Source organism: Anopheles maculipalpis, chromosome 2RL (assembly GCF_943734695.1).
Source record: "Anopheles maculipalpis chromosome 2RL, idAnoMacuDA_375_x, whole genome shotgun sequence".
NCBI lineage: Eukaryota > Metazoa > Arthropoda > Insecta > Diptera > Culicidae > Anopheles > Anopheles maculipalpis.
This window is the reverse complement of record NC_064871.1, coordinates 42,476,323-42,490,763: the sequence shown is the minus strand read 5'-3', so window position 1 is coordinate 42,490,763 and position 14,441 is coordinate 42,476,323. Positions and strand designations below refer to the sequence as shown.

General features: G+C 42.9%; 2 protein-coding genes across 2 annotated transcripts in view; both read left to right on the top strand.

Moving 5' to 3' along the window:
* LOC126557593 (probable splicing factor, arginine/serine-rich 7) overlaps window positions 1-14,441 on the top strand; it is a 151,520-nt gene that overhangs the window by 6,041 nt on the left and 131,038 nt on the right. The window lies entirely within an intron of this gene.
* LOC126567147 (cysteine and histidine-rich protein 1 homolog) lies at window positions 27-9,676 on the top strand. The gene is made up of 6 exons (XM_050223379.1): window positions 27-860; window positions 8,411-8,469; window positions 8,571-8,962; window positions 9,113-9,273; window positions 9,358-9,560; window positions 9,649-9,676. The coding sequence occupies exons 1-6, from the start codon at window positions 27-29 to the stop codon at window positions 9,674-9,676; spliced, it is 1,677 nt and encodes a 558-aa protein (XP_050079336.1).

The window sequence follows — 14,441 nt, the reverse complement described above, 5'->3', positions numbered from 1 at the left end:
TCTCGAGGGTGTACGCGTTCGGGACCATGGCAGATAGTTTAGTGGAAACGCCCACCGCGGCCAGTTCGGCTCATTTGATGAATCTAAACGTCATAAACGCGATGTCGACCAGCAGTGCAAGCGATCCGGGAAGTTCCGCTTCCTCGTCGTCCGCTCCATCGTCGAGTGTGGCCACGTCGTCTGGTACGAACGGGTCGGGCAATGTGTCCGGCACTATCGATCAGACTGCTGCCAGCAACACTAATGGTAGCAGCAGCAGTGGAACATCACCGTCCGTTTTGATGTCGGTCAGCGCTACGACAAGCTCCTCCCAAACGACCGGCCGCCAGTCAAGTTTGGCTTCCGATCTGCTGCTTAATCAGATGCTAAACATTGCACAGCATCGTGCCGCAAACAATGGTGGCAACCAGCAGCAACCGTCATCATCATCCTCATCGACCCCGAACGTCCCGTCCTCGTCGTCCACCGTATCCTCCTCCGGCACACCGGTCGTTAGCTCACAGCTAACCTCTGTACCTACGGCCGGCGGAGACATGATCCCCACCATCATTACCTTTTCCGCGATCCCTTCTTCGTCCTCGTCGTCCTCTTCATCGTCGGCCTCGTCCTCGTCCGTGCAGCAGCAGCCGCTCGAGCTGCTGCACCGCGAAACACCCAAACAGGCACCGGCCAACCGCAATGTGGCCGCGTCCATCCATGGTCGGCCCGTCGACGAACGGGGCGACGACGATGGCGAACCGGAAGCGAAGCGCAAAAAAGTCGATAAACCGAGTGCAAAGGTCGAAAAGCTGGAGCTCCGTCTCGGCGGTATACTGTGTTGTGCCGTCTGTCTCGACCTGCCGAGGACTGCCATGTATCAGGTAAATACTTTTTTTTTGAGCCTAGAAAAAAGTCACAACATAAACATTTATTACATTATCTAAACCTTATCAACCAACAAAAAAACCAAAAAATACCTCAACGTGTCCTATTTCTCCTTTTTAAAATGTGCTTTCGGTTTTTTCCCTATCCTTATTTGGTATATTGTTTTCCAAAACACACCATTTCCCGTCTTATCGCTCTGGTTTCCGCCGGAAACTTATGTGCTAGTATCTACATGCGTGTATATTACCTCCTTTCTCTCTTTTCCCACTTGTCGTTTATTTACTTTGCTTTTTTTCATATCTTGTTGTTGGTTCGTGCTTGTAAACGTTAAACATTAGATGTTTTGCTTCTTTTCCAACACCTCGATATTATTACATTTGTTTTTCTTTTGATAGATAAATTTCCCTATCTTTTTTCTTGTTTTATACGCTTCTTTTATATTTTGTTACAAAAAGAAACGCACTTTTAACTTCCGTAGCCTTTTTTGTTGTTGTTGAGCTTTTTACTGTATTTTTGCAAAACCCTAACCTTTCCCCATTTTGTTTGGGGTTGCTTTTTTCTCCCCCCTTTTTTTTCTTCTAAATTCTGTTCCGATTTTTTCTATACTCTTCTTTAATTTTATATTTTGGAGTTTTTGAAAATTTCTTTTGTATTCTTGAGAGAAAAAAACGCATCTCCAAAATTCGTCGACTTTTTTCGCTGTATATTTACGTTTCTTTTCAGGTATTGGGTTTCAGGGGGTTTTGTGGTCATTACACAAAAGGGAAGCTAGATAATAACGATAAATGAATGAAGCGACTTGTCTTGCTTCGTTGCTGTGGGAAAACATGCATTTACCCGTTTATTCCAACGGGTTACATTTATATTAAAATGTCGAACAACATGTCTAACACAATATAAATGCTTGTGGTTTTACTTTCCGTTCCGGAATGATGGACGCCTGCTACAAATGTATGCGTTAATGCGGTGAGAAATGGTAGAGTGTAAGTGGCGATACTGACTACTTGGTGCACATGTCACATGTGTGCCGTACACGTGCCGCCGCTTAGTTTAAAATTAGTGGCATGCCCTGCGCCTTCAGTGCGATGGTATGATATGGAACATAGGTGTGAGTATGCATTATGCTACGTGTACGACGCTGCACACATGCACCCATGCGCACTCTAGCCCGTGACTGCTGCTTGAGAAGAAATTTTCTTTTCTTTTGAATCGCTTTTTAAATGAGGATTTTGACAGTAAACCCCCAAATTATTTCGTTTTATTGTTCGAAAAAAAAAAAAAACCTGTGATGAGAGATCGTTGGAGATGGCTTGCCGCCGACCTAGCAAAATGGCACAATTTTGTTGCGAAATCGATTGTCCTAACACCTAAGAGTTTTCCCTCTGTGTAACTTTCATCACAACAGTGAGGTCCGATTCGACCAAAAAATATCGGACCTGGTGCTGGAGAGCGAACGGGAAAAGCGGGTTATAACGGATGATCGATCATAGCTGGTGAAGTTGTGCAGATCGCGTGTATCTTTGCGACTTTCTAATTGTGTGGCAGGTGTCCAGCTAAAAGCTGTGATGAATTTCTTGTTCCACTAGCTGACCGACAATCGGCGATCTTCTCTGATTGCTGCTGCTTGCTCGGGATTGAGGAGGATTTTGTGTACATTTGAATTGGACATCGATTGAAAATCGTGCCTTTTTATAACGGATTTTTCTTTCGAAACCAAAAAAAAAGTGAAAAGAAGAAACCTTACAAATTAGAGCATAAAATCAGCAGTTGTCTAAAGTGACTTTTTCGGACGAGTGACAGACGAGTTATGTTGGACCCCATATCCACGCTCACACACAAATACACTCACTGTATAAAGGACTATTTTTAAAGCGCGTACGAGCGTGGAATCCTTTCCTTCATACCCTTCGCCGTGTTAAGATTTCTTCCCGTGAGAGAATCAAGAAAGAAAATACAATGCCAAGCACATGCGCACAAAATGTGCTTTGCTTTGCCCAGATTGTAGGAAAATGTCGTTTGCCGAATCTTCTTTTTTAAGTGTGTCCTTCGAGTTATGTTATGTCCGCGATTGACAAAATGAAGGGGAAAGAACTGCTACTACAAACAAGACTGTTGTGTCTAACAGACAGCCAGAATGTTGTTACATTGCAAGCCGTCCAAGGCCGGAGGCGAGGAATGCCTTTCAATTTTTAGTGTTTTCGACCTTAAATGTCTAAACAACATGCGTCACTTTTAGCTGTTTGGGACATTCGTAGGCGTTTGAAGGTGCTTTTGTTGGGCTGGTTTGGCTATATTTTTATTCAAAACAGTTCATTTGATTTGCATATTTTGCACATTTCTATTCCGAGGTTCCTTGCAGTGTTGTGTTGTGGCGTGATGTTCTTCCAACATCCAAAGGCGTGAAATGGCAATCATTTCCAGCGTTCCAAAATGGCGTCAAATTCACGTCCATTGAGGTTCAAAGTTCGTTCGATTATCTCACAAACTAGCGCAGAATCATCCCCCTGCAGTGCCGCGTGTATGTAGAGCTACAGCGGCGCAACAACACACAGCTGATCGTGCAACGGGAATCGAAGGAATTTCCTCGCGTTTTCGGAATCATAACACCCCTACTGCAAGCCCTAACGATTCATGCGTATTCTGTGAGTTGGGTGAGTGCGTATGCGCGCTAATGTATTGGTGGAGTCGCTTCTGTCGGTATAGGGTGCCACAGAAGGTTGCAAAACAAAAAAAAAAAAAACCAAAAACGTTCCGCTGCAGGGACGCACAAGTGCATGAGCAAAATGGATGCCAAAAGCTTCAATGTTTGAGAGCGTGTTTGTGTTGGGCTCCTCTCTAGCCCACAAAAGAGGCCACGAGTGAAAGCACAATGGTGGTCGGGCAAGTTTGAGGCCAGCAATGGTAGCAACAGCAGCCCCAGCAAACACTTAGTTGGGGCAAGTTCAGTGCGTTTTCGCACAGCTGCGCAGTAACGGCCCCCGGGGGCAGCTTTTAACATACGTAAGGGTGTGTGTGTGTAGGGCATACATACGCTGAACAGCTGATTCGAGCAACCCTGATGAACGTTTCCGTCCGGGCACAACAAACCACACACACACGTGCATGGGTATTAGCAACTCGAAGTTCTCGTGTACTTGTACTGAACTACGTTAGTGTACGCTTTGGGGTGGGTGACGCGTTCACAATGAATGGTACAAAAAGGCAACAACGCAATTTCATTATAGCTTCACTATGTTCTCTTGTTGAGGACTCGGAGAGTTCACCAAAAAGTACATTTGGAGTGGATGAAAAGCTGACTCTGTGAAATAGATTTGCTAAACCGGATGAGCTGACCTTCTTTTTTTTCACTATGCGGAGCCAGACATGGCGACGCCTGGCTGGCAGCTGGGATTGATCTAGATTCGTAAAATGGCAAAAAACTAACTGGAGTTAATAACCACGCGAAGCATCCAGATGTGTTCACTTTGTTCACCAAGTCGGTGGAGTTCCACGTGGAGTCCATTATCCAAAAATAGTAAAACACACTCTATAAGGCGAAGAAGGCCTGATGTCAGCCAAAACCGGTACTGGGCGGGTCCCGGACCGAAGCGTCCGGATCGCTTGTAAGTGTTACGGAATTTCTAATGTAAGCACCAAGACGGCGACGACGAAGTTGTCATTTCCTGCAGCCAGGAGATCGCGCGTGTGCTTAGAGGGCCTTGCACTGGAAAACTTATCGGACCTTCCAATACCGTGTTGTGTTGTGGTGTGTATTGCAGCAGAACACAAACGTACCAACAGCTTCATGGTTCGATGGAAACGGTGCTATAACACCGCGCGAGTAAAACGATTTCTTTTCTTCTCTAATCTATTATTAGAAGGAAGCATCTTTTAGCATCCCCAAAGCCTTGTTTTCTTTGTGTGGCTGCTGTAACCCTCTCACATTGTCTCTCTCTCTCTTTTTCTGTGTGTATTTGCTGCTGTGGGCAATATGGGTCTGGTTTTCATGTGCTGCATGTGGCCCATACCGATCATACAATGTTCCTCCATTTTAGCTACCAATGGCTGTGTAATTGGCTGCACAATGGGTTTCGACTGACTGCGCTTGTCCAATTGTAGTTTGGGGTTTTTTTTATATAGAGGAATGATCTTCCATTACTAGCCTTCACTGGAGGAGGAGGTGTGTTTAGGGCTGGTGATTTTTTTGTTTTATCGATCTGTAAACACAACATTACCCAACCATTAATCCCGATACGGAGTCATATGTTCTGGACACGCTCGTCCGAGCTTAACAGCCTTTTGCTATCATCTTTTCCAGTGAGGGAGTGTAAATGGGGATTGCCCTTAACAAAGTCTTCAGTTGTGGCTTTAAAAAGTTTATGCTTCAAGAATTCATGTCCTTCCTTTCCTAAAATTGTAAGAAAAAAAAAGGAAATGTACAGATTACGCCGGGTTACACTTCACAGCGTTCGATATTGATGTGAAAAACGCTTGTAATGTTAGATCGATCGTGCTTTGCTTAGCTACTCGAAATCTACTTGAACAGCGCCTCCTTGAGATGCGCTAAGTTGTTAATCGACACAACCTCGACGAGCTTCACGATGATAATCTCACCCTTCCATCTTTGATCATTGTGCATTCCGCTTCTTGAGAGCGCGCGCTGACTGTACAGAGCCTGTGCCCTCCTCGCGCACAAGTGGATCAGTCAAGGTCACGCGGGTGTGTTTTACGGTTACTGTCGAATGGTGCACTGGGTTTGGGTTGGTCGAGTTTCCCAGCTCTCTCGTTCATACAACTCGCAACTAACGCTGACTTTGCCCTTGCTTTCCACTGGTGGAGATCATTATTGGGTGCTGCTGGGTGTTGAATTTCAAATGATCTCTAGTGGGATGAATGCGTAACGTAATGTGGGCTTGTGTGTGCGTGCAAGTGTGATTGTTTGAGCGAGACTTACTTTCATGTTTTGCTCGCCCAAAGGTCTGCCTGGGTAGGAGGCAATGGGGGAGAACTTGAATCTAAAGCCGTAGGTGGGAAGGGACATTTGCTCCCCATCGCGCGATACTTGCGATGCATTGCGATGGAATGAGTAAAATGCAGGTGGAAGATCTGTTTGCTGAACTGTGGTCTGGTCAGCAAGATTGGATGCGAGTGTGTGTGTGTGTGCGTGTGAGAGTGTGTGTTTAGTTGAGTGTGCTAGGAAGGTATGATATTATGCTGTGTGCTGCAGCACAGCAGAGCAAGGCGAAATGTGGTGGTGACAACATTATAGTGATGCAATACAGTTGAAATAGTGTTTATACTCAGTGACGATGTATCTAAAGTAGCAGCGTTAGTTAGCTGAACGACCGTTAAAAGAAGACGTCGAATTTTGTTTAACTTTGACAGTCAGTTAAATTAGAATAACGTCAGAAAAGACAGGCAAGCGACGTGCGAAAATGTTTGTAACATTCCTTCTTTAAGTAGAGAAGCTCATGGCAAGACTTGACATAGCATACTAAAAATCTCTGTGAGCGCAACAGGAAGAGTATGGTGTTGTTACTTCAGAATTTAGTCGTTTAGTTTGGCCTCAACCTAGAGCAATGTAGCAATGCACTATGTCCTCGAGTTACTATGCGTTTTGAATGTAGTTATTTCAAAGCAAAGTTACTAGACAATCATCAGCAAAGAAATATTGTAGTTTATTGATTTAGCATCTTTTGATTTCTCTATCTCTCTTTGCTAGAAGTGGAAAAAGGAATATTTTATGTAAGAATACAACTTATTCTAAGTACAGGGAGTTTCGTCCAAACCATCTTCATCATGTTGCGACAATTTTATGTGATTTATAAAGTATGAGAAAAAAAACAAAAAAAAAAAGATAAATGAAAATGTGATTAACGACGAAAAAAAAAAAAGACCACAAGAGATGCAAAAATCTGTAACACTTCTGTGTAACGAAGTGCATAAAAGAAAATAAACGAACCAAAAAAAAACATGCAGCAAACAAAAGAAATCACAAACAAAAACAAAAACAGTCAAAATAAACGAAAAGAATGAAAACAGGCTTAAAAATGGCCGATGCAAAACTGAACCTGAGACTTGTTTTCTTTTCTTAACTTAAAAAAAAATAACAACAAACGACTCTTTCCCTTGTTGGTGTGGTGTGTCCCTTTCGGTGTCCCGTTTCCGCCCTACTCAGCTGTTTTATACGTCCGAATAAAAGTGTCCACCTTGTGCGTAACCCAAGGGGACCAACATCTATATACCATGTGCGCAGCATAGATTGTGTGTGGTCCTCAGCGTTGTTGTCATCGTTATCGTTGTTTGAGAAATCATCTCCCGACCGTGTGCCGCATGCCATGTGCCATGGCAAACCCGTCCACTAACTTGTGACAGTAGGTAAAACAATCGGCATCAAGGTATTGTGGTGCCACTCGTAGTCGTCGGACGGTTCCCTTGGGGTCACAATCATCCATCATCGATGGGGCAGAAAATTGGGAAATTAAACAAAACTAGAAACAAAAAACAACTAAAAACAAAACAAAGCAAAAACAATTTTAATCCAGTTGTCTTTTCCTTTTTCTTTCTTTTTCTTTTTCCCCCACAGGTTGTGTATGTTTTGAGATAGGTGGTGCGTGTGTTTATTATATGGTTTTATCATGTTATAAAACGAAAGGGGTACTGGGAGCGGGGGGGGATGTTTTTGGTTTGGTGGGGATCGATCGATGATGATAGACACACGCCCCAAAAGCATCTATTGATCATAGACGGATGAATGGGGGGGTCGGGACGATGAGGAAAATTAGGGAAATGTGATGAGAGTTCCTCGCAAATCCTCTCTGCAGTTGGGGAAATTTTTTGTAAACATACACCGGGCATATGTTGCCCCAAGCTAGGCTTAGAAGAAGCGTGACAACTATTTCAAAATGTATGTGTGTTTGTGCGTGTGTATGTGTGCGTGAGTGTGAGTGTGTGTGTGTGTGTATATCTGTATTTATGTTACATACAGCGACTTTTAAGTATACACACAAAAATTGTTGAATTTAGCCCTCTTGTCTTGTGAAATGTGTTGCCGAACTCGAGTTTATAATAGAAGTAAATGAACATAAACCGAACAAAAACAAAAAACCATTAAATAATCAACGTTCTACGTACACTTTTTGCAGGGTTTTCTACTTTTTTCTCTCTTTCTCTCTTTCTCTTCTCTTATTATTGCAGCGATGTTGTTGTTTCTTGTTGTTTGAGAGTAAAGTAAAGTAAATTTACAAATTGGCTCAAGATTGTGTTTTTTTTTTATTGTTTCTCCATTTTGTTATCAACTTGAATGCGTCGTTTCTTGAGCCACGCACCAGTTGCGTCGCTGCAAGTTGATTTGTTTGTTTTATATTCTAAAGTTTTCAGGATACACGCGCAACAAAATGTATTAAAAAAAAGTGCATTTTCCTTGTTTCAGGATTTAACTCCATATCTACGACTGTCCTCCGTACACACTGTGTGATTTGCTAATCGTTGTGTTTGTTCTTTTTTTTATTTCTTTTTCTCTCTACCTTTTCATTTTATTGTTGTGCAATTGTTGCCTTCACCTCAGTGCTCCATGGGACATCTGATGTGCGCTGGATGCTTTACGCATTTGTTGGCCGACGGAAGGTAAGCAGCTGAAAATGCGCCAATTACCACCAAGGCAGATCATCCACAGTAACTCTTTTTCTGATGCTTTTTTTTTCGTTCCAAATTTCGTTCCACAACAGACTGCGCGATCAGAATGCTACCTGTCCGAACTGTCGTACAGAAATCAGTAAGAACAACTCGTCGCGTAATTTGGCGGTCGAGAAGGCAGTTTCGGAACTGCCGGCCGAATGTCAGTACTGTTCCAAGGAGTTTCCGAACAAATCGATCGATTACCACGAATCGACCGAATGTGAAGATCGTCCGACGGACTGCAAGTATGCACGCATCGGTTGTCAGTGGCGTGGTCCAATACATGAGGTGACGTCCCACGAGGCCAACTGTGCCCATCCGAGAAAATCTGGCGCAGACGTGATGGTGGCGCTCCAGGCACATGATGTGAAGGCGGCCGAGGATAAGAAGCTGTTCCTCACGCTGATCGATTTGCTGAGCTATGAGAAGATCATTTTTAACGGTACATGCTAACACAAGAGTGTGTTTGTGAAATGCGAGCTCAAATTTTGCAACTAGATAGAGAAGCAGAGAGTGATAGTTTATTTTAAAAAACATTCCCTTATTGTTATTGTGCTGATTGTGCTGATGGTCTGGGGTTTTCTACTTACAGATTTACAGCTCAAACCGTACCGAACGGATGAGTACGTCCACCGTCTGTACTATGAAACGAGCCGTTTCTCCGCCTTCAACCATCAATGGGTAGTGAAAGCGATCATCAACAAAAGCCAGCGCGATCCACACGAATCTTGCGAGCGCGATATTACTTATCAGGTAAGGGAGGTTCTAAGGATCTTTAGAAGGGAAACGTAACCGCTGCGTTTTAACCAAACTTACTGTATTTTCTTCCAATTCAAGCTTATTTTGAAATCAAAAACAACGAGTCCGTTGCCGATGCACTTCTTCGTACTTCGTGGCCCATTTTCCGACATTAAGGTGGACACGCAAATCTACAAGCACGATTTCGCCGACACGGAAACGGAAAGTCCGTTCAAGCTGCTACCCCTGCCGGATACCGCCGAATGTAACAGGCTGCTGGCAGCGAAAGCAATCAATTTCAGGTACGCAGCCAGCAAAAGGAGATGCTAAATATCTGCATTAGGTTAGAGATCCATTACTTATTGCTACTTGTCCTTCCTTCTCTTGCAGGTTAATTATGTTTTTGGCCTCAAAATAAGGTTGCTCCGTGAGGTTAAGTGTGAGCGGCGTTTGAAAGAGAAGTGCACAATTGTTCTGCTGCAGCTTGGAAGATTCATTCACAATATATAACACAACGTGTACTATTCAGATCACTTTCCGTGTATCCCTAAATTGAGTTGCATACACATACGATCATATGGACTCACGTGATATTTTCTCGCTATTCTATGTTAGAGATGGTCTATACAAGCAACTTTTTGATAGTTTTTTTTTTACCCTGTTGCTAGCATCTGCGTGATCGTGAAAATGCAAACCAATATTGTCTGCAAACTTATTGCATAATTTTTTGAATAATTTTGCCCACAAAGATGAAGGACCAAAATTTGAGCGCTATCTGTGCCCGCTTGTTCTCAGCTATACATTTTGTGTATAGCAGTATTGGTTTTGTGATTTGCACCGTAAAATGACAGTTTGGGACGGTTTTCATAGATCATTTAAACTGTTCAGACTTATCAAACCAACTAAAATAATGTGCTATAAAGGGAGACATCATCAAACACAGTGAACAATACGATCAGCTGGTTTTATCTCATCACTAGAAGTGACCGTGGTTTAGTTAGAACAAAAGCGCGTCGTGAGATAAAGATTAGTATTACGTTGCCATCTTTCACGTTTAGAGTAACATATAATGCATGCAAATAACTAGCAGTAAACATTTATTATAGATTACACGGTACAGTGAACCGCAGATAATTCGATTCGCAACTCAATGATATCGTGTTATATATACATGAAACTCCAGTTTTGTTTGGAGGTTTTGTTCGTTTTTTCTTCTTTCTTTTACATATCTTCTCCCGTATAGTAATTCTTGTTACAGGTTATTGCGGAAGGAGTTTATTTGCTAACGATGAAAAACAAAACTATCTTAACAATTTATACGATAAGCGCATATATTAGAAAAGCAACGGTAAGCTTATATTAACTTCAGAATGTGTGATATATATGAATTTTGCAAAGATTGAACAAGAGTAACAGAGAGAGAGAGAGAGAGAGAGAGAGAGAGAGAGAGAGAGAGAGAGAGAGAGAGAGAGGGAGAGAGAGATAGAGAGAGGAACCATGCGCAAGTGGCATACCTTTAATGTGAAAACAGTTTCGGATATTGAAGGCGAAGGTCTAAAAGAGTTTGAACTTATTTTGATCATCTTGTTTGTGTTAAACTGATTATCTAGTTTATAAGCTACATATGTGGTATATTTTGTGAAAGCACACACACACGCATCTACAAACATCTTGAAAGGCAGTGTTGAAAGATAAAGGAACAAAGGTAAACGAATTACGAATTCTTTGCTATCAAAAATCTCAATTTCAATGAATCTGAAATAGAAACAAAAATTCATTAATATTCAGTGAACATTTTTCAAACAAAAAAACTAATGGCTCCAAAAGACCGTGTGCCGTGTGCATTCGAGTGAAGGGTACTTTTCGCGCAAACAACCGAACAGTACAAGGTGTTTCAGCTTTTATTTTCATCTTATTTCAGAATGAATCCACGAACATTAGGTCATAAGACGTGCCCAAGAGCTTTTTATATTCATATGTATGTATGTGTTTTTTTGGGTTTCGTTACTTTCTCTTTCGCTAACCTTACCCAAATTTGTCTGTAATATAGTTTTTTACAATATTCTCTTATCGCTGTCAACGCATCTAATTGCTAGAAAGTAAGAATGAATATAATTTGTTTCTTTAAATGTTAATGTGTTTGTTTTGTGTTTTCTTTATGTTGTTTAACGAAAGAAACTTTGAACTGTTGAACAGTTTCGTTCATTTATCAATCTTTTGCAATCAGCGGATTGTAAGCGCCGGCGGGAAAGTGGTGACCCTTGATCAGCATCGTCTGAAGAATTTTTTAAATCGTCTGGGCCCTTGTCCACGAGGCTTTATTAAAAGAAAATCTACCATACCGTAGAGGTTTCTTCTGCCCCAAAAATGGTTGTTTTATTTGTTGTAATTATTACACGTGTGCCATTACAGCATTCGGAGGGGCAGTTCAAAAGTGCATTCCATTTTGAAAACACATGTTCGAAAACGGCATGCATTACATGTTCGAAAATGTGCCACATACGGGTTCGGGTTTTCGTTACGGCTTCGTTCGGCCAGCGTCGGCCGTTCGATTGCAGCTGTCAAAATAGTCCAACTGACACAACCTCTCATTTGCACAGTATGTGTGTTGACGTGTGAACCGTAACATTTCCCAAGTTTTTGGCGTTCTGGAAGGTAAAGCGCAAGCAGGGAAAATCTCATAACAGCGCAGATTTCGAAACAGCTGCAGATTAGCTGGGAAACTAGCTTGCATCGAGTGGCGGCGATTATAGTAATAAGTGTAATCGAACAGCAGTTTCTATCGGAAGTGTCTGCCACGAATCCGGGTTAAAGATCAGTTTCGGTCAGCAGAGCAGTCGTGATAAGCGGCCGTGAGAGTGACTGTGTGTGAAGAAAAGCACTGTAGGGATGACGATTTTTGACGAGTTAGTTACAAGCACGAAAGTGATTTCGACGGATCGTACGGGTGAACCCGATAGAAATCGATGAAAACAGGTCACCTACAACCCTATTTTCCCGTTTATTTTGAAGCGTGCGTGACTGGTGCGTGACTCAGAAATCGATCCCCAGATACACACACACAAGCTCGCACACAAAAACACGCAAGTGAAGGGTGATTTTTTGTTGCTATTGCGCGGCAGCAGTTTAGCCATCGTACGATTGTTCTCGCGAACCTTTGGCAACCCAATCTGGGGCTTGGCTTTTCCTCTAAAAAGCTCCTCCTCAACCTGGGCTATACTGTGCACCGAACACGGCTATGGTCGTGAACAGCCGGTAATAACAAATACAAACATCGCCACAACAACGGCTGACTGCGCGTGATGGTCGTATGACGCAATCGTACGATTTTTCCAATCCCCCTGCATCGTCCGTCCCATTTTCGTGCCATGCTTAAGGGAGTAGAGAGTAAAAGATGCTGCATCGCTGGATTCTTAGTAAAAGGCTCATCTCGCGTACGGTCGTCAAATTTGTTACCATAGTGATATTAACCATACCATAGTGATAATGTGATTAAAGCATACTAAGCATCGAAAGCAAACGCAGGCAGATGGCGTGAAAGGGGCGGGTGGGGGTTTGTAGAGGAGGAGAGATCGCTTACCAAAACGTCCTCGATGACGAATACCGGAATCCGCATTCCACATCATCCACGCAACGGAACAGTCACCCTCATCGATGGGTGGTTGGCGGTATGAACTGCCTTTAACACGTTCGGCTGAAGCCCGTTTGAAACTGGTTCCTTGCCCGCCGAGTTCATGGTCTGCAAGGTCTAGTGTAGGCAGAAATGCGGAGTGGAACCCGATCGGAACTAGTCCAACCGGCACGTGGTTTTTGAAACGCACATTTAGGCGTATTGGGGGAATGATTCATGCGTTACCGTTGCAGTTTATACCTGTGTTGGTAAGCCTTTTCCCTGTTTAGACATACCTTCCTGATGCTGCAAAAATGTTCTGATGGTCATCTTGCTGGAGCTTTGCTTTACTGACTTTATTTTCCGGCTAGATTGTCTCTAGCTTTTTCAGGCCTTTTACACGCCAGTTGCTATGATGGTATACAAATCGTCAAATCCAGGTGGAATGTGTTTCCGGTTGCTAGGCCTACCATGCTTAATGAATATTTTGTTCTGCGTACGGAGTCTAGTCATGCAGGGAATCAGGTTGAGGCGTGAATTATACAATTTATCAAATTTTGCACGTATGCACTTTAATCCTTGTCTGCCGCATATTAATTATTAAGAAAAAAGGTCCTAGCGACACACCCCATACCTTAATTTAGTCACTAAGGGGCGTGTACGAGCGATTTTAAAATTAATACAAAAAATCCCCCCATTCTTTGTCTGGTCCGACTAAAATAAGAATAAGAGAAATTGTAATGAAGCGCAGAGCTTTCTATATTTATTTCGTGTGTGCGGATGTTCCCCCCGATAAGACACGCTATGTGGCGATAGCTGTTGCACCGGTAAAACATCGTCAAGACGATTGTTCAGATGCCTCTGTCTCAGACGGTGGTAAGAGGCGAGCAAAGTTTGTGTTAATGAACGTGGCAAGATTGCGAGTCATGTAAAAGGTGATAATTTTGTCGCGAAAAGGTCAGCTTCTCTGGATGAGAATGATGACTGAAAAATTAGCTAAAGTTCGGTAGCATCATTTCGTGTGCGAATGTTTCGATTACCATGCGCGGGATACGTGAACCAGAGACCGGAAAACTGTCACGTGGTGCTCAATCAAGGACGCATGTGTGTACATTTAGCGAAAGATACCACTACTGCTGATGCTGCTGCCTCGTACATGTGCCATTTAAATCAACCGAACCTCAGCGTCCACCCCAATCGTCTCGAAGATCTTGTACTTAATGGGGTACACGTTGGTGGATGGCATTAAAATTGATTGTTGGTCCGAATGTCGTATCACCGCTGCAGAATGTTACTCTTTTCGGCGTAATTCTAGCCATTTGACAGTTGCCAAAAAATGCTGTTACAGTACACCAGTTTCCGTGCTGTTTTATAATAAATTATTCAATCCTTTCACTGCACAACCAATACCTAATACCTCTGTTCTTTCCTTCTTTACAGGGATTAGTGACAGGTTTCCTCCCCCCCAGTTGAGGACAGTTCCCTTACTCTGATATACGCGCAACATTTCAATTACGTCGTCTGGGTGTGCGGAAAGGACAAATCAGACAAGCGTTAGCTGTTACGAGCCTTT